This window comes from Hyla sarda, chromosome 6 (assembly GCF_029499605.1).
Source record: "Hyla sarda isolate aHylSar1 chromosome 6, aHylSar1.hap1, whole genome shotgun sequence".
In the NCBI taxonomy this organism is placed as follows: Eukaryota; Metazoa; Chordata; class Amphibia; order Anura; family Hylidae; genus Hyla; species Hyla sarda.
The window spans coordinates 35,702,130-35,722,369 of record NC_079194.1 but is presented as its reverse complement, the minus strand read 5'-3'; the positions used below and the strand labels follow the sequence as shown (position 1 = coordinate 35,722,369).

The 20,240-nt window shown below is 45.2% G+C and overlaps 1 protein-coding gene across 4 annotated transcripts in view; it reads right to left on the bottom strand.

Annotated features, from left to right (window-relative positions):
* Window positions 1-20,240, bottom strand: part of CAMSAP2 (calmodulin regulated spectrin associated protein family member 2) — a 151,634-nt gene that overhangs the window by 20,291 nt on the left and 111,103 nt on the right. For all 4 annotated transcript variants that reach the window (XM_056523484.1, XM_056523486.1, XM_056523485.1 and 1 more), the window contains 4 exons: window positions 19,196-19,265; window positions 11,046-13,203; window positions 8,086-8,222; window positions 6,164-6,387 (listed from right to left, as the gene is read on the bottom strand). In XM_056523484.1, the coding sequence (XP_056379459.1) occupies window positions 6,164-6,387; window positions 8,086-8,222; window positions 11,046-13,203; window positions 19,196-19,265 (2,589 nt within the window). The remainder of the gene's footprint in view (window positions 1-6,163; window positions 6,388-8,085; window positions 8,223-11,045; window positions 13,204-19,195; window positions 19,266-20,240) is intronic.

Sequence of the window (20,240 nt, the reverse complement as noted above, 5' to 3'; positions counted from 1 at the left end):
ACTACTAGTGGCAAAGCCCTTTGTAAACGAAAGCATACATCGGGTCATGTCGACTCCCCGGCAGGGGAAGAAAACAATATGCCCCAGACAGGACCCAACCCGGCCTGTCACACCCCGCATCCATCAGAACATACCCGACCCTTGGGCCTCAAGGAGACCACAATGAGGCATAAGACCGCCAGACGGTCAAAACCCAATTCATTTGACACCTCTGGGGAAGACTCATCCGCTGAATCGGATGGAGCAGACACCGCAGATTCAGACTCAGAGGAGGCAGATGCGGGGCTCATGGCAGACTATGATGACGCCACTCTAGAAACGCCTAAGGAGGCTATACTAGATACACTAGGGCAACCATTTTTCAGCCCTGATGCGATCACACATCCCCGTTCTGGGGACTGGGCTCCACTACCCCAGGTCGCGCAATATGTAGAATTCTGGACTAGAAGGTCTTTTGACCGCTCCAATAGAAACAAATTAAAGGCCGAATGCCCTAGGCCATGTGTCGCCAAAAAGGTGACAATGACGCCGGAGATAGACCCGGTACTCCTCAAGTACCTGAAGAAGTCCGGCAAATATGCAACGAAAGGGATTGAACGTTCATTCAAACTAATCCAAGATAGGATTTTAGACATGTTAGGACCACTGACCAAAATCCTTAACCTGTCAGAACAGGCGGCCTCCTCGGCCCAACCTGTCGATTTAGATCAACTGAGAGGCTGGGCCCAAAGGGCCGTTTGTATGCTAGGAAGTGCGAACACATCCTGTTCCATTGAGTGGAGAAGGTCTATCCTAATGAAATTAGAACCGCAATTATCACACCTAGCTGAAAAGGAGCCAGGTCCTTCGGCTGAAGGCATGCTGTTTGGAGAGGATCTCATAAAAGACATTAATAAATTCGTTAGCCTCTTCACTAGCCTAGATAAGGCTCAAGCCTCACTTAAGAAGGCAGGACAACCCGCCAAGGTTTTTGGTAAGGCCGGCAGAAGCAGAGGCCGATCTGCTGGCCGCAATGCCTCTTTCAGGCCCTATAATAGACCTCTTGCCCAACAATACCCAGTACAACAGCCGTACGCATTGCCAGTGGCCCAACCGGCTCCGTTCTTTCCCCCACGGGGCCGACCCTGGAGAGGACGCGGTGGACGTGGATTTTCAAGATCACGCCCGCCACACGGTGAGTACTCTCTCTATGACACTCTCACACACTATAGTGGGGGGCAGACTGAGGTATTTTACCCACGTCTGGTCCACGATTACGGCAGACGCTTGGGTCCTCAACACGATAGCGGGATACATAATAGAATTTCTATCCCTACTAGTATTAAACATAATCCCCCAACCAATCCATTTTTCGGCTCCAAACGTAACCCTCATAGACGAGGAACTACGAGACCTCATCGTAAAAGGAGCTGTACAAGAAGTAGATCCCCGATCTCCGGGGTTTATCAGCAACCTCTTCTTAGTCAAGAAGAAGGATGGCGGATACCGTCCTGTGATAAATCTCAGAGATCTCAATCAGCATGTGACGTATCGTCACTTCAAGATGGAGGGGATCCATTTGCTGAGAGATCTTTTATGGCCTGGAGATTGGCTTGTCAAAATAGACTTAAAGGACGCGTACCACACGGTCCCGATGCACCCCACATCCCAGAAATTCCTACGATTTCTATGGAAAGACCGCATGTGGCAATTTACTTGCCTTCCATTCGGTTTGTCATCGGCCCCGTGGTGTTTCACCAAGCTAATGAAACCCGTGGTGGCGGCTCTCCGGAGCAGAGGGGTGAGACTCATAATTTACCTAGACGATCTACTAATTATGGCACGGTCCAAAACGCAAGCTGCCTTGCACAGTCAATGGACGGTATCGTTGTTGGAGGAATTAGGTTTCCTCATGAACCACAAGAAGTCGGTTCTTTTCTCGACACAAGAGATGGAATTTTTGGGTTTCACGGTGGACACCCAACAGGCTGTCCTACGATTGCCCAAGTCAAAACTGGCGCTGATTCGCAAAGAAATCAGAGCGGTATTGCGCAAAGGTTGCGCATCTTTGAGGATTATCGCACGGATCGTCGGCTTATTGTCGGCTTCTATCCAAGCGATATTTCCGGCACCTCTCCACTATCGGGCGCTGCAACGACTGAAAACCCTCCATCTTCGTCAGGGTTTACGGTATGCAGACGAGGTGACCCTTTGTCCCCAATCAGTGACAGAGTTGCAATGGTGGTTACGTCACGCCGTAGAATGGAACGGCAGGACCATCTTCAACTCTTCCCCGGACATAATCATAGAATCGGATGCGAGCCGCCAAGGTTGGGGAGCTCGCCGCGGGCATCGCGCTACTGGAGGGATATGGTCAGAAGAAGAGTCCTTTCTCCATATCAACGCTCTGGAACTCCTAGCAGCGTTCTTCGCTCTCAAGAGCTTCCTTCCACGGGAGTCCAATTGTTGCGTATTATTACGCATGGACAACGTGGCGGCAGTACAATATATCAACCGCCTGGGTGGCACGAGGTCCAAAATGTTGGCGGACATTGCGTCCGACTTCTGGCATTTCTGCTTCTCCAGAGCCATTTTCCCGATAGCGGAATATATTCCAGGGGTATCCAACGAGGTGGCCGTCTGGAATTCCCGCTACTTGATCGACTCCAGCGATTGGACGCTGGACCGATCTGTTTTCTGACAACTTCGAGAGCTATGGGGTCCACTACACACGGACCTCTTTGCCTCTCGTCTCAATTGTCAGTTACCCCGGTTTTACAGCTGGAGACCGGACCCGGAGGCATCAGCGGTGGACGCGTTCCGCCAGATGTGGCCGCAGGGGACGCATTATGCGTTTCCTCCTTTCCCAATGATAACCAGAGTCCTTCTCCAAGTAGCGAATCAGAAAGCGAAGGTGGTTCTGGTCACACCTTGGTGGCCAACGCAACCATGGTTTCCCCTTCTCTTGGGGATGTCGATGGATTACCCCAGGTTGATTCCCCATTCACCTCAACTCCTCACGAATCCGTCCAAGGGTCTACACCCGTTGGTACTGGAGGGCAATCTTCCACTCCTCGCTTGGTTGGTTTCGGGGTGCCGACCACAGGTGGAGATCTTTCACAATCAGCTAGAGATCTCCTCGCCTTGGCCTGGGCCCCAGGGACTAGATCGGCGTATCGATCTGCATGGGCCCTGTGGGTTCGCTGATGTGATCAACGGGAAACTGATCCCGTTCAAGCACCTGTTCCAATCATAGTGAACTACCTAGCGGACGCTTTTGAGATGGGAAAGTCTTATAGTTCACTTAACGTGTACAGATCTGCCATCTCGGCATATCATTGTCCAGTAGACTCCTTACCAGTGGGTAAGCATCCATTAGTGTGCCGTCTGCTTCGGGAAGTGAAATTTAAACGTCCCCCACGGCCTAGATATCAATCTACATGGGATGTCTCCCGAGTGCTGGACTTGTTCTCCTCTTGGGAAGACAATGATTCACTATCTTTGAAACTTCTGTCTCTAAAATTAACAACTCTTTTATGCTTAGTTTCCATTAAGAGGGTATCGGACGTCAAGGCCCTTGATATATCTAGGCGACAATTTTCGCCGGAAGGGGTCCGTTTTACGGTCGTTCGAAGAACTAAGACAGGACTTCAATCAGTCTTCTATCCCTTTTTTCCGATGCATCCCAAACTTTGTGTGGTGCGATGTCTTCAATTGTATGAGACACAGACAGCGGCCGTACGATCGCTCAGTCACAATCAATTGTTAATATCTTATGTTCAGCCTCATTTACCGGTCTCCTCGGCTACATTAGCTCGGTGGGTGAGATCAGTAATGGAAATGGCGGGAATTGATATTTCCCTGTTTGGCGCTCATTCCTCTAGAGGTGCTATGGCTACTAAGGTGGTCACTTCAGGAGGTTCTCTCTCGGATCTCTTGTTAGCCGCTGACTGGTCGTCGGAGACGACATTCCGCCATTTTTATTTCCGACCGGAGGCACATGTTTCTGTATCGGTTCTTTAACTGTCAATTGTCTATGACTGTACTTTTGTATCAGAATCTAGCTTTGAACTTGCAAGATACGAGCCTCCTGTCTGATATATAAATCGAGATTTTCCTAGCTTGTGACGGAAAATATAAGTTATATGAAGACAGGAGGCGAGTATTTTCCCTCCCTACCCAACCCTGTTATGGTGTTTGTTTTCTTTACAGGGTATTGAATGGAGAGGACACCATCGTAGCTGTCGCTGTGGAAACTGATGTTCCTGTTGAATTTGTTCCTTGACAGTTCCTGTTCTGTTGCATCAGATGGATCTCGGTCCTGTTGACCGGATGCTTGGAGGAGCCCAAGTGGAGTCGTTCTACTGTTCCAGGGTTCGTTACGGTCAAGAAATCCGCATAAAGAAAGAGGAAGAGGATCTACAAGCAGTCCCTTTTATAGGAGCCAGCATGCTGGGAGGAGACGAGGAGTTCACAGGGGACTGCTGGGAATTGTAGTTTTTTCTATACGTTATTAGCATTATGATATTTCTGCTATGAGCATTAAAGAAAGAAAGATTAATGCAAGATACGAGCCTCCTGTCTTCATATAACTTATATTTTCCGTCACAAGCTAGGAAAATCTCGATTTACATCTTGTCTTTGATTCAATCCTTTTGGATAGCGGGTTTGTAATTTGATTATCCAATAAACTTCTCTATCTAACAGTTTTAGTTTTGTACTTCCTGAGCTGATATTCTCTTGATCCCCTGAAGCCTGAGGGTTGAGAAATCCCCCTTATGTACCTCCGCACAGTGTCTGGCTGCCATTGACATGTCTTGAATGAAAATGGGGGATATCTGACAGGTGCTTCCTAACCCTCTCCTTCAGGGGATTCGATGTGCACCCCACATACTGTACTGAGCAGGCGTCGCATGTCAACAGATAAATCCCATTAGCTGTATTGCAGGTTTACATTTTGGTTCTAAATTTTTCTCTGTCATAAATGGATAAAAACTGTCTGGTTTTCTCATCGTGACCAATCACAGCTCAGATTATCTATATATACCCGTGTATTAGGCTGTTCTGCTGGCTATCTTTCTTTTTTCTTGTATGTACAATTCAGGGGGAAATGACACCCTCTTTAGCTGTGCACCCCTCCCCCTTTCTCACAGGTGGAGTTTTAAATGGATCCAGCATGTCACCCAGTCAGAGGCTATATGCCCAGCAGAGGTGAGTGGATAGTTGAGTGTTAGGCTCAGAATTTGTGCTAGGTTCCCATCCTAAATGAGGCCACCTCCCCGTGGTGGATGGGGGACACGTTTTGATCAAAAAGTGCGCTAAGAGCCTCAATTTTTTTGACCAATGTGTGCTGCTGCAATCCTCTTTTTTTGTATATATATATATATATATATATATATATATATATATATATATACACACACATACATACATATATATAGTATTCAGCTGAAAAGGATCTGATGAGCATTTTGGTACAGATTTAACACTAAACCTATCACCAATCCACATCCCAATATGGAGTTTTCGCAAGTCCGTTCTCATGCAACCTTAAAGGGGTTATCCAGGAAAAAACTTTTTTTTATATATCAACTGGCTCCAGAAAGTTAAACAGATTTGTAAATTACTTCCATTAAAAAATCTTAATCCTTTCAGTACTTATGAGCTTCTGAAGTTAAGGTTGTTCTTTTCTGCCTAAGTGATCTCTGATGACACGTGTCTCGGGAAACGGCCAGTTTAGAAGCAAATCCCCATAGCAAACATCTTCTAAACTGGGCGTTTCCCGAGACACGTGTCATCAGAGATTACTTAGACAGAAAAGAACAACCTTAACTTCAGAAGCTCATAAGTACTGAAAGGATTAAGATTTTTTAATAGAAGTCATTTACAAATCTGTTTAACTTTCTGAAGCCAGTTGCCCCTAGACATCTTATCCCCTGTCCAAAGGATAGGGGATAAGGTGTCTGATCATGAGAGTCCCGCCGCTGGGGACCCCCGCAATCTCTCCTGCAGCACCCCCGTTTCTCAGCTGCACAGAGCAAGGATCACTCTGTGGATGATGGGCAATGCAGGGGATGGAGTATTGTGATGTTCCGGCTCCGCCCGCTTTGGATTTCTGCCCAAAAAATAGATGTAGGATTTGAAATCATCCTCAAACCTCAGCACACGGATGGGGTTACAGTACCTGGAGGAGCGCCAGTCGGTGTTCTAGGCAATTCCACGTGCTGGTCTCTGTGGATGGATTTCGGCCTGGCTTTTTTTGGTCGGTTAAGGTTCCCGCGAGGTTTGATAACAGAATCCATATCCGCCATTAACTTCAGCTGTTTCCTGCGTAGGTATTCTTGTTTGATATATTCTCGTCTCGCCTTCTCATCTTCTTTCTTACTACGTTCCTCTTCTGACTTTCGCCTGTGTAAAAATTGCTGTATATTAGTCTAATATAGTGTTTCCCAACCAGGGTGCCTCCAGCTGTTGCAAAACTACAACTCCCAGCATGCCCAGACAGCCGAAGGCTGTATTTATGAGTATCAGGGATTTGTTCACCGATTCATCTTAAGGGTGCGGGTTGAGTTTAGATTTAATATTAGGGTCTGTTCTGGGGTCTGAAATCATTTTAGAGGAATGCTCCGGGGTCTGAGTTTATTTTAGAGATCTGTTCTGGGGTTTGAATTAAAGGGGTACTCGGTGGAAAACTGTTTATTTTTATTTATTTATTTTTTTAATCAACTGGTGCCAGAAAGTTAAACAGATTTGTAAATTACTTCTATTAAAAAATCTTAATCCTTCCAGTACTTATTAGCTGCTGAATACTACAGAGAAAATTATTTTCTTTTTGGAACACAGAGCTCTCTGCTGACATCACGAGCACAGCGCTCTCTGCTGACATCTCTGTCCATTTTAAGAACTGTCCAGAGTAGGAGAAAATCCCCATAGCAAACATATGCTGCTCTGGACAGTTTCTAAAATGGACAGAGATATCAGCAGAGAGATCTGTGTTCCAAAAAGAAAATAATTTCCTCTGTAGTATTCAGCAGCTAATAAGTACTGGAAGGATTAAGATTTTTTAATAGAAGTAATTTACAAATCTGTTTAACTGGAGCCAGTTGATTAAAAAATAAATAAATAAATAAATTAAAAAAAAGATTTCCACCGGAGTACCCCTTTAATTTTAGAGATCTGTTCAGGTGTTTGAATTCATTTTATGGATCTGTACTGTAATTTGAATTCATTTTAGAGGTCTGCTCTGGGGTCTGAGTTCATTTTATGGATGTGTTCTATGATCCAAGTTTATTCTACAGGCCTGAATTAATTCTAGAGGTCTATTCTGGGGTCTGAGTTTATTTCAGGGTCTGTTCTGGGGCCTGAATTCATTCTAGAGGTCTATTCTGGGGTCTGAGTTTATTTCAGGGTCTGTTCTGGGGCCTGAATTCATTCTAGAGGTCTATTCTGGGGTCTGAGTTTATTTCAGGGTCTGTTCTGGGGTCTGAATTCATTCTAGAGGTCTATTCTGGGGCCTGAGTTTATTTCAGGGTCTGTTCTGGGGCCTGAATTCATTCTAGAGGTCTATTCTGGGGTCTGAGTTTATTTCAGGGTCTGTTCTGGGGCCTGAATTCATTCTAGAGGTCTATTCTGGGGTCTGAGTTTATTTCAGTGTCTCTTCTGGGGCCTGAATTCATTCTAGAGGTCTATTCTGGGGTCTGAGTTTATTTTAGGGTCTGTTCTGGGGTCTGAATTCATTCTAGAGGTCTATTCTGGGGTCTGAGTTTATTTCAGGGTCTGTTCTGGGGTCTGAATTCATTCTAGAGGTCTATTCTGGGGTCTGACTTTATTTTAGGAATCTGTTCTGGGGTCTGAATTCATTTTAGAGGTTTACTCTGGGGTCTAAGTTTACTTCAGGGTCTGTTCTGGGGACCTAATTTATTTTCGAGTCTGATCTGGCTTTCCAGACCATAGATTTTAATGAAAACACTTTTGTAAAATGATAATAAATGATCTCTGTTTTCATAAATATATAATATAGTATAACATCCTATTTGTTCAGCTACTGGATAGCACTTGTCTAGTTGTCTAACAATTATTGGTAAAGTGACTTTTATTCTAACTGACCTGGCTTCTTCCTTCTTGAGTTCCAGCTCCATCTCTTGCTCCACCTTCTTCTGCTGATTTTCACGTTCTCTCCTCAGTCTCTTCTCCAAAAGTGCAGCACGTTTTGCAGCTATGTCATTTTCTTCTTGCCGATCATCCTGGAGCAGATCAACAAGTGTTATAGGTCTCTATTGGGGACAATTCCCAAACATAAAAAAATGAAAAAAAAAATTGGAGCATATTTATTAATACTCTGAAAAAACATGGTTTTTGGGCACGTTGGAACGCATAAGTAAAGGGACGGAGACCCCCTAAAATGTTGTGCGGCAGAGCGCCGGCCCCTGAAGTTGGGAATGAAGGCATAGAGCCTTGGTCCACAATTTGCATTAATAAATGGAATTCTTTCATTTATTAACATCATATGGACGTATGTGTGTATCCTTTTAAATAAAGCTATATTGAGAACAGATGATCCATTTCTCCCATCTTATTACTGTTTGATATACCGGACTGAGGGCAATTTGATAGAGTTCCGGACATTAGAGTTTATCAAGGTACAACTCTTCTATCAATAATGCAGAACATATACAGTGATCCCTCAACTTACAATGGCCTCAACATACAATAGTTTCAACATACAGTGGTCTTTTCTGGACCATTGTAACTTGAAACCAGACTCAACATACAATGTTACGGACAGTCCAGATCTGTGAGACGTGTCACAACTGGAGGAACTGACCAATCAGAATGGGCATTTTACTGGTAAATCACCTGTATTACTGAAGTGCATGCACTGACTGGTTGTCTGCGAGTTGTAGTTTTGAAACAGCTGGAGGCACCCTGGTTGGGAAACACTAACATAGACAGTGATTTACAGCCCCCAGCAGATCTTTCTTCCTTTTATATGTAAGGATTTGCTTTATCTATATTAGTTATCTACTTATTTATCTTTAATCCTCACTTTTTCCTATTTTTGGATGACATTTTGGTGGCTTCAGAACTAATGACCAGGTTTCCATAGAGTTATGGTCTCAACATACAATGGTTTCAACATACAATGATCATCCTGGAACCAATTAATATTGTAACTTGAGGGACCACTGTAACCCATTTACATGTTCTTTATAACACAACTACTCTTCACATGTGTTGGATAAATTCAGGCTCAATTTTTCCAAAGCTTATCTCTAGTGACTAGAGACTTTGAGCTACTTTTACCCAATGGTGGGGCACCAACTTGAACCAAATCTTCAACCTATTGATTAGCTGTGCTCGGGCAGCAACACCCGTATGAAAGTTCCTCTGGCTGCATTCAGAGTTAACTCCACTCTCAGCCACTTAAAGGAGTACTGCAGCCATAGACAACTTATTCCCTATCTGTAAGGGGACCCGGTACTGCCCCGGCTCTGCACGGATAATGCTCGTGTCGTCGACCTCACTAAGGTCCCCTCCATTCAGCTCTATGGGAGAGGCGGGGGATGCACGAACGCTGCATCTCCGCCTCTCCCATAGAGATACATGGAGGGGGCGTGTTGGCCGTGTCATTATGCTGCGGCAGACATTACTCCAGCACGGGAAGCCGCGGTAGAGCTGGAGCCCCGTACAGGAGATCGCGGCGGGGGGGTCCCAGCGTTTGGACCCCCGCAATCAGACATTTATCCCCTATCTTGCGATAAGTTGTGTTAGGCTGCAGTACTCCTTTAATACTCAGAAGCTGTTGTCAATGCTGGAATTGCTGATAGGTGCAGAGGGACCCACTTCCCTGTGTAATAGAGTAAGTGAATGCGATGGGTTGGCATGGGTTGGAGTCCTAACAATGGCCTCCAGGTCCACCATGTACATGAAGTTATCAGGTTATGATGGCCGCTCCCCCCAAATTTACAGGAAATTATCAGGTCTTAGTGTCATCTCCGCCAAATGCACAGGGAGTTATCAGGTCCTCCCAAATGTTGAAAGTCAACAGCAAGATCCATCTTTCCCTTCACATCTGCTGGTGAAAGTTGGGACAGCGCCATATACATTAGATAAGGGTTTCTCAACTTGTGGCTTTCAGATTTTGCACAACTACAATTCCCAGCATGTCCAGCAATCTGAAGCTGGGGAACACTACATTAGAAAGTTGTTGTGTCCTGCCATTATTGACACGGGATGGAACACTTAGCCTCTTGTCACAGCATGATCAGTTCCATCTTAAATTTACATATTACAGTGGTCCCTCAACATATGCAAATGGACCATCGTTTGTTGAAACCATCGTATGTTGAGGGATCCGTACAATGTAAAGTATAGGACAGTAGTCTACAACCTGCGGATCTCCAGGTGTTGCAAAACCACAACACCCAGCATGCCCGGACAGCCAGCGGCTGTCCGGGCATGCTGGGAGTTGTAGTTTTGCAACATCTGGAGGTCCGCAGGTTGAAGACCACTGGTATTGGAGGTTCTACTCACGTGTCCCCGCCGCTCAGGACTGTCACCGTACGTCACCGATGCCCTGGATGTCGCCTTCCATCGCTGTCGTCGCGTCCCCGGGGTGTCCCCGACGCTCCGGCAAGGCCTCTGCTTCCCCGGCATCCTCGCTCTACGTCGCTACGCACGCCGCTCCTATTGGATGATGGGACGGCGTGTGCAGCGACGTGATGACGACGATGGAGAGCGCCGACGATGCAGGGGATCCCGAAGAGGACGCGCCAGAGCCCCAAGGACAGGTAAGTGATCGTCAGCGGACCACACGGAGCACCGTAAACGGCTATCCAGCGGCAGCTGAAGCAGTCTGCGCTGCGGGATAGCCGTTTATGCGATGGCCCCGACATACAAAAGCATCTTATGTTGATGCTGCCTTCAACATGCAATGGCCTCTGAGAGGCCATCGTATGTTGAAATGATCGTATGTCGGGGCCATCGTAGGTCGGGGGAGTCACTGTATAGGAAAGCAAACAACATAAAATAATAATCATATCAATAATGTAACTATAAATGCCCACCTTGAAAAAGAAGCCACAACAGACTTTCTGGTCTTCCGTTATCAGTTCTTTTTCAGGCTCCGCTTCATTCTTTTCAGAAGTCTCCTCTGGGAGTTGTAACTTTGAAAGAGGGACTTCAATAAATCTTCCATTTTTAGTGGTGGAAAAGGATCTCTGACTGAAAACCTCATCATTTGGTGTAACGCACACAGTCTCTATAATAGGCTGCGACAACACTTCCGATACCGTCGACTCTATGGGTTTTTTCTCCACTGGATCAGGCGTCTGATGTGATTCCGATCCTTCATTCCCTTGAGTCTCGCTATTACAACATTCATCTGTATTAGATATGTCCTTGGCCTCTTGATTGGTTTCAGGTTTTCTATCGTCTCCAAAGTAAACAAAGGATCTTGTTTGTGTCTGGCTTGGAGAGAACCTCCGTAGACGTGGAAGGCTATCTACCGATTGAGGTGGCGTCAAAGTGCGATTTAAGGGTGTTATTTTAAGCTCATTGGGGCGAGGCGTCCTCTGGGGTTTCGCATTAAAAGATACAGTCTTCTTGATTGACGTTTGGGGAGATCTGTGAGCTTGTCGAGGGGACTCCATGGAAACGCAAGGAACTGGGGACCACGTTACTGAGGGTTTTGTTGCTGGTTTGGACTCTTTCTGGGGAACTTTTTGGGGTGAGGGTTGTGGTGGTGAGATAACCCAGGCTTGCTTCTCTCTCATCTGCATTAACATGTCCTGCTGTAAAGCCAGTCTTTGCATTTCCTGCTGTAGAAAATTCAGAGAGGAATTTAGTTTTTCGATGGATTTTGTGTACTCTCCCACGTCAACTTCCGTCATGTTTTCTTCACTTGGGCTTGTTAGGCTCCAAGATTTGTCAGTATCTACAGGTGTTGTAGGAGATTTTAGCCATCGAGGTATTTGCTCACTATTCACTTTTTGGGGCAGGAGGCTAATGTTTAATGGCCGCCGCATGACCTTTTCTGCTGAGATATCTTCTTGGGCTTTCTCGCTTTCCAAAGACGCAGCTTCTTCTTGCAGAGGGGAGATACCATCTCCTTTCTTTTTAACAACCGTCAGAAACGCAGTTCTTCCCATTTTTTGCCGTTGACGTGTAAATGCGGCCTCGACCTTCTTTTTCTGCGCCTCGATAGCTCTCCTTTTTTCTTCCAATTTCATTCTGAGCTGCACCACCTCGGATGCCAAGAGCTGTGTTGTGTCTTTGCTTTGCGGAAGAGAGTTCACCTCTTGGATCTGGCCAAGTGCGACCACTTGTGGAATATTTAGTTCTGAACCATCTGGAGTTGTCTTTGGGGAGCTGCTTCCACTGCTCCTGCCATCTCCATGATTGAGTTTCCTGAACTTTTGCTCTGCAAAGCTGGTCATTTTGATACCAGAACTGGAAGAAGCCGTACTACCTGCTTGGGATTTTCCACTTACAGAGCTAGGGCAAGGACTGACCGATTCCCGTGCATTATTTATGTGAGTTCCATAATCCTGTTGCAACTTTAGATGTTCGTCAAAGTCGGAATCTAAACTAACCGTGTAGTCTTTTAAAGAGGAATCTTCATCCATAGTTTCTGGAATGTCTTCTGATTGTATGTGAATACCAGTATCCACCTCGGTATTGTCAGTGACAGGGCTCTGCAATTCTTTTTTGTCGAAAAAGTCTAAGTTTGTCTCTGTAAGAGCCAAAGAAGATGGTGGCAAGCCCACATTAACATGAGTGTTGTGAAGGAAAAAGCTATTGTTTACTGAATCCGTAATGACAGGACTAGTCTTCTCAGGGTTGTGAATAATTTCAAGTGCTTCTTCAATGCTCGGAGCTCCTATCTGAGCATCCTGTTCATCTCCAGGTATCCTATTCTCATGTGGGCCATTGGGCTGCCTATTTTGGTCTCCTTCATCGGAATCCCATTGGTTGCTGTTGGGTGACAAGTCATCGTAGTTGGGTGGCCCCTGACCCCATTCTTCATGAATACTATCTGACTGTCCTTGTCCGTTGATGGGTTGAAAGGAAAGATTTTTTCGGATGTGTTTTGGAACACGGGCCAGGTTCAGAGAGAAGCCTTCGTTGCTGATAGATCTTCGGATGGGTTTGCTGGGGGTTGTTACTCTGATTCCATCTTCTTTGTCAAAAGAAATGTCAAATGAGACGCCATGGACTGAAGATCTGAAATGGAAAAAATGGGACAATATCTAATTAACACCAAAAAAAAACCTTAAAATGTACAAACTATCAAATAGTAAAATACCACCACAAAATAGAAAGATTAGAAAAAAAAAAAAAGAATATGATTCAGTATTTTGGTCTATTTAGGAAATAAAGAAATAAAAAAAAAATCTAGGTGATACATTTTCTTTAAGGCTTCTACCGCTTGTATAATCCACATTTGGGTTTTCGGCACCTAACAAATCTTGTTAACACAATGCTGTTTGTCTCCATCTTTGGAGAAATCATTAGAGAGGTGATCTCCAACCTGTCACTTTGCAGCTGTTGTCTGTCCGGTATGCTGGGACTTGTAGTTTTGAAACAGCTGGAGAAGCCACAGATTGGAGATCAATGCATTAAATAATCATATGATAAATAAATGATATATATATATATATATATAGTGAGATTTACTCTGGGATTAGCTCAGGGATCATCCTTCGCCGCAGCCAAAAGGACACGTTTTCACCTCAATAAACCAGGTCCACACCAACTTCTCTTCATGCAACTGACTCTCAGTCAGGCTTATTCACACAGGTTGCAGGACAAAATAAAACATAACACAAATTGAAACCTAGGCCGTCTAGCCACTAGCTCCACAATACCGACGCTGTCTGCCAACTGGTGGGCTAATCCCTGCCAGTTAAAACATGCAACCTGCAATCTTATAAAACACAGTTCACACTTAACTTATCTTGTGTTTCTCAGCCAGCTCATCTGACAGTCCCTCTCCTGGGGAAGGAACACTCCTCTCGTTTTTCACGACAATGTCACCGTCCACACTTCAGCCAACTCTTTATACACCTTTTTTCTGGTGCACACTTCCCTTATGCACACTTTTGCAAGCCACCAACTACAAGGTTCTTGTTCACCTTTGATGAATCCTTTGTAGAAGGCTCCGTTAACATCACACACTTTCAGCGTCAAATCTCCCGTGTTCATCTGCGTAGTGCTCTGTACACTAAATACAAACAAGGCAGATGCTCCAGGCCTTTGTGTTCTTTGATCAATGGTATGACTACCGCCCAAACTTTGCTGGCGGCCAAGCAAGTCTGTATCACCCATTCCAAGACTTTCTCCACAATTTCAGGAGGCCTCTTTTTACTGCACCTGTCCATCTTGTCCTTGAGATGGACTCTATTCCAAGTTGTACTCCTGTGGACTTTCTTCCAGCATTTTCTGGAACGAATCCAGTGCTTTTCAGGGTTTTCCACCATGACCCTGTCTTCTATCACACTGACCTCTTTTAAATGACTTAGCTTTCTCATCAGCTTTTTCTTCAGGGACACCCCCTTCCTCAGGGCTGGCATCAGCTTCAGAGTCCTTGACTCCTTCAGGCTTTTCTTCAGGTATAGAGTCAGCTTCTACTTCTGTTTTGCTCCTCTCTCAACCTGTAGACTCAGTTGTGCCACTTTTGTAACTTGCAACTTTTGCAGTTGTCTCTGGTTGAGACTTTTGCTCTTTGGAGTCCCTATAAGTATGCTTCCCATACTTTTGTTCCACTGCCATGGCCTCACGTTCTTGCTCCCTTTTCTCATCAGGACCAGCTCGGTTTTTCAGAGGTCTCTTACTTACAGCAGTCTCCTCACTCTCGCTGCTGGACCTTGAGACATTCTCTTGTCTTCTGAAAGTTACCTGTCCTTGGCCTGTATCTTCCTTCGAGCCAACTGGATCTGACTCATCTTCTCCTTTAGGAGTGGTCTTCCCCTTTTCAAGGTTCTTGGCCCCTTGTGCCTCAGGGTAGTTCCCGGACAGTATCTTGCTGTCTCTCTGCTTACTCCCTGACTTCTCTGTCACTTTGCCACAGTCTCTCTGCTCACTTGCAGACTTCTCCTTCACTTCACCACCGTCTCTCCGCTGCCCCGCAGAGACGACCAGGGCTCCGGGGCCTATATCAACATCTGGCTCAGCCGTTTGACCCTCCCGGTCAGGTTCAGTCTCTGGTCCAGACGTCACAGCTCCTTCCCTCAGGACCCTGTCTGTGATCGTAAGCGCAGCACCTGGCTCCACATGCACTTTACTCAACACTGTTCCATCTTCTCTGGCTTGGAAAAGACCAGGCCCCCTTACCCTGCATCCGCACCTCTTCTCTTCAAGTTCTGAGGAGGTAATCTGGATCTGCCCCACTTCGGGCTCCACATTTTCCACAGCTTTCAATGTAGCTTTCTCTTTCTCATCACTTCTTCCAGATGACAGCATGACAACTTCACTGCAACTGGTTGCTCCTAGTAATGTGAAGCAGTTAAACATGATGCCTGCATCCTCCACCAATTGTGAGATTTACTCTGGGATTAACCCAAGGATCGTCCTTTACCGCCAAAAGGACACGTTTTCACCTCAATAAACCAGGTCCACACCAACTTCTCTTCATGCAACTGACTCTCAGTCAGGTTTATTCACACAGGTTGCAGGACAAAATTAAACATAACACAAAATAAAACCTAGGCCGTCTAGCCACTAGCTCCACAATACCGACGCTGTCTGCCAACTGGTGGGCTAATCCCTGCCAGTTAAAACATGCAACCTGCAACCTTATAAGACACAGTTCACACTTATCTTGTGATTCTCAGCCAGCTCATCTGACAGTCCCTTTCCTGGGGAATGAACACTCCTCTCGTTTTCCACGATTATGTCACCGTCCACACTGGTGCCACTTTTTGTGTCCACCACAGCCACCTGCTGTGTGCCCGTCTGACAAAGGGAAATGGTGTCTCCCCCTTGCATCAATCTGTGATCTAGGGGAGAGCCCAATTGGTCACTGATAAGTCCTTGTGTGTCCACCACAGCCACCTGCTGTGTGCCCGTCTGGCAAAGGTTGCATCAGTCTGCGATCTAGGGGAGAACCCACTTGGTCACTGGTAAGTCTTTGGGTGTCCATCACAGCCACCTGCTGTGTGCCCATCTGGCACATGGTGGCTCCCCCCCCCCTCCCTTGCATCAATCTGCGATCTAGGGGAGAGCCCAGACTGCACTGTCTGACTCCCTTATCCCACACTCTCTGCTGGGCTTCATTATTCAGGCTCCACCTAAAGTTTCATAATGGATTCTGCTATTGTCCAGCACAGAATACAGAATAGGGTAGCTGATTGGTCAATGATGCTGAGTTAAACTGAATCTGATTGGTCAGATTACGGAAAACCCCAAGCCTTTAGACTCATCCGCTGCCATGTGAAGCTTACTATAAAAGAGATATTAAAAAGTAAAAATATAAAGATACAACACATACAGTACTAGAACACCTTAAACATTGCTGCCGAATTCACTTTAAAAGCTGGAATGTGATCGACTAAACATCATTCAATCACCGAGTCATCAGGAGGGATAGAATTTTGGGCAAAACAATTTAATAACTTTACATAAACAAAAGGTCAAAAACATCTCCAATTGGCTTCTCTCCAGCATTAATAAACAGAAATATCTGCTGACATTCAAGCAAGCGCTGAGTTAACATATCCTGTTATCCTGACACAGTATGAACCATCATGAATACGAATGACATCTATAGTTATTTTGTTATGGAAGTATGAGAGACATGGTATGAAATGGGCGCTGCAGAGGGCAGGAATGGCATCTTACATTTACTTTCTGCAGATTAGCAGACATGCCAGACATCTAGGATGTCAATTACGGGAAAATGTTTCATCTACAGATTGGAAATTAACATAATTTATACCGGATTTTAAGAATGTGCATTTTAACATTTAAGTTTTTTGGTGTTTTTAAGTGTTTGTTTTATTTCACACAGAATTATTTACTTATTAGAAATGCAACTTCTCATTCCTTGTATTTATAGTGTGTGGTGGGGCATACAAGGTCCTGGTTCTGAAGCAGTCAGTATACAGGGTTTTTTTTTTTTGTCTGGTCAAGAGTTTTTCCATTTATTGTAGGGGTTTAAATAAGTGTTAAAAGACATGTCTGGTGGCTGTGTTAGGCTCCTTTCGCACTATACAGTGATCCCTCAACATATGATGGTAATCCGTTCCAAATGAACCATCGTTTGTTGAAACCATCGTATGTTGAGGGATCTGTGCAATGTAAAATATAGGACGTTGTACTCACCTGTCCCCGCCACTCCAGACTGTCACCGCTGCCCTGGATGTCGCCATCCATCGCTGTCGCCGCGTCCCCGGGTGTCCTCGCAGCTCCGGAACGTCTCTGTTACCTGGGATCGTCATTCCTCATCGCCGCCATCACGTAACTACGCACGCCGCTCCTATTGGATGACGGGACGGCGTAAGCAGCGATGTGATGATGACGATGGAGAGCGACGGCGATGCAGGGGATCCCGAAGAGGACGTCCTGGAGCACCGCGGACAGGTGAGTGACCATCACCGGAGCTTACGGGGCACCATAAATGGCTATCCGGTGGCAGCTGAAGCAGTCTGCGCTGTCAGATAGCCATTTATGCGATGGCCCTAACATACAAAAGCATCGTATGTTGATGCTGCCTTCAAATGCGATGGCCTCTGAGAGGCCATCGTATGTTGAAATTATTGTATGTCGGGGCCATCGTAGGTCGGGGGGGGGGTCACTGTATGCTGCTCCGTTTTAAAGACCCGTTAAGAAAACCCTTAAAAACGGCCATTAAACGTCCGTTACAAAATCTCATTCAAGTCTATGGGATTTTTGATTATCCGTTATCACCCGTTATAACCCGTTATGAATAACGGACGTTATTTGTGACGGAAGAAAAAACATTACATCCACTAATTTTTCTCCCGTCACAAATAACGTCCGTTATTCATAACGGGTTATAACGGGTGATAACGGATAATCAAAAATCCCATAGACTTGAATGGGATATTGTAACGGCCGTTTAATGGCCGTTTTTAAGGGTTTTCTTAACGGGTCTTTAAAACGGAGCAACATACAGTGACCCCCCGAACTACGATGGCCCCAACATATGATAATTTCAACGTGTTAAAGGGTCTTTAAAACGGAGCAACATATAGTGTGATAGGAGCCTTATTTTGGAGTCTGGGTTCTGAATTTGGGGTCTAGATTAATTGTAAGGGTTTGCTCTAGGGCCTGGATTCATTTCGTGACCATGGTACTGGGTCTAAAAAAATTTAAGGGTTCTAGTCTGGGGTGTGAATTAATTTAAATTTTAGAGGTCTGGTCTGAAGTCTAAATTAAAGAGGTATTCCTGGCAAAAACTTTTATCTATATATCAACTGGCTCCGGAAAGTTAAACAGATTTGTAAATTACTTATTAGCTTCTGAAGTTGAGTTGTTGTTTTCTGTCTAACTGCTCAATGATGATGTCACGTCCCGGGAGATGTGCATGATGGGAGAATATCCCCATAGGAACTGCAGAGCTCCCGGGACGTGAGTCATCAGAGAGCAGTTGGACAGAAAACAACATCTCAACTTCAGAATCTAATAACTATTGGAAGGATTAAGATTTTTTAATAGAAGTAATTTACAAATCTGTTTAACTTTCCGGAGCCAGTTGATATATAAAAAAAAGTTTTTGCCTGGAATACCCCTTTAAGTGTAAAGGTTTGGTCTCGGGTCTGGATTCATGGAGTGAATTTTAAATAAAGGTCTTGTCTGGTGTCTGAATTACTTTATTTTAAGGGTTCTGGTCTAGAGTCTTATTTCATTTCACGGGGCTGGTTTGGGGTCTGAATTAATTCACAGTTATTGAGTTTAATTTGGTGAGTCTGGATTCATTCTAGGGATCAGGTCTGGGGTCTGCACTTTTTCAGGAGTCTGACCTGGGATCTAAATTAATTTTAATTTTGGGATCTGGCCTAGATTTACCACTAACAATGAATACACGAGGATTTAAACACTTCTATAAAGTCTGACAAACATTAACAAGATGACATCTTTACTGCTGCTTTTTAGTCCAGCCCTTCACCTGACCACAGACAGGTAAGCAAACCTAAAACTAGTTGAGTAAGCCTCATCTAAGCATACCACTATAACAATTGTTACATTTACTTACCGTTTTTCTTTGGGCCACGTCCCAACTTGTCCATCCACATAGGACATTGAAGAGGATCTTCGAATAACAGCTGAAACGTTAACAACGTTCATTTTAGTCAGACCAAAATACTTGTGTCCATCTACTACTTAGACCTTTGCTTTGAGATGCTGCTACTTGGAAACTTTAAAAGGAGTAGTCCAGCTTAGAAAAATGTATCCCCTATCCAAAGGATAGAGGATAAGTGTCAGATCATGGGGGGTCCGACTGCTGGGACCCCTGGCAATCTCCTCCACGGTGTCCCGGCTCTCCCATACACAGAGCTGTGTCAACATCCGCACAGAGTGGTGGCCAACTTGCCCCCTTCATACATCTCTATGGGAGAGCTGGTGATACCCGAGTACAGAGCTTCGGCTCTTCCATAAAGATGAACTGAGGGTGTGCGCCACCCCCCCTCCGTGCTGGAGGAGAGGTGGGCATTGGGCAGGAGATCGTGGGGTTCCAGCTGTCAGCACCCCCCCCCCCAATCTCACACTTATCCCCAATCTTTTGCATAGATGTTACATTTTTCAAAGTTGGATAACCCCTTTAAAGGAGTAGTAGGGGAGAAGTTATAGATCGCGGGGGGACCGAGCGCTGGGACCCACCGCAATCCCCTGAACAGCGCCCCCGCAAGTCTGCTGGAAGCGGCTGTTCTGACTCCCGCAGGAAGCCACGGCTGACACCCCCCTCCATGTATCTTTATAAGGTATATGGAGGGGCCGTGAAGGCTGGCGCAGACTGCCAGGGCCCCGTTCAGGAGATCGCGGAGGGTCCTAGCAGTGGGACCCCCCATGATCTACAACTTATCCTCTATCCTTTGGATAGGGGATAAGTAGTTTTTCACTACACAACTTCTTTAAAAGGAGTACTCCAGTGGAAAACATTTATTTATTTTTTTAAATCAACTGGTGCCAGAAAGTTAAACATAATTGTAAATTACTTCTATTAAAAAAAATCTTTACCCTTCCAGTACTTTTTAGCAGCTATATGCTACAGAGGAAATTCTTTTCTTTTTGAATTTCTT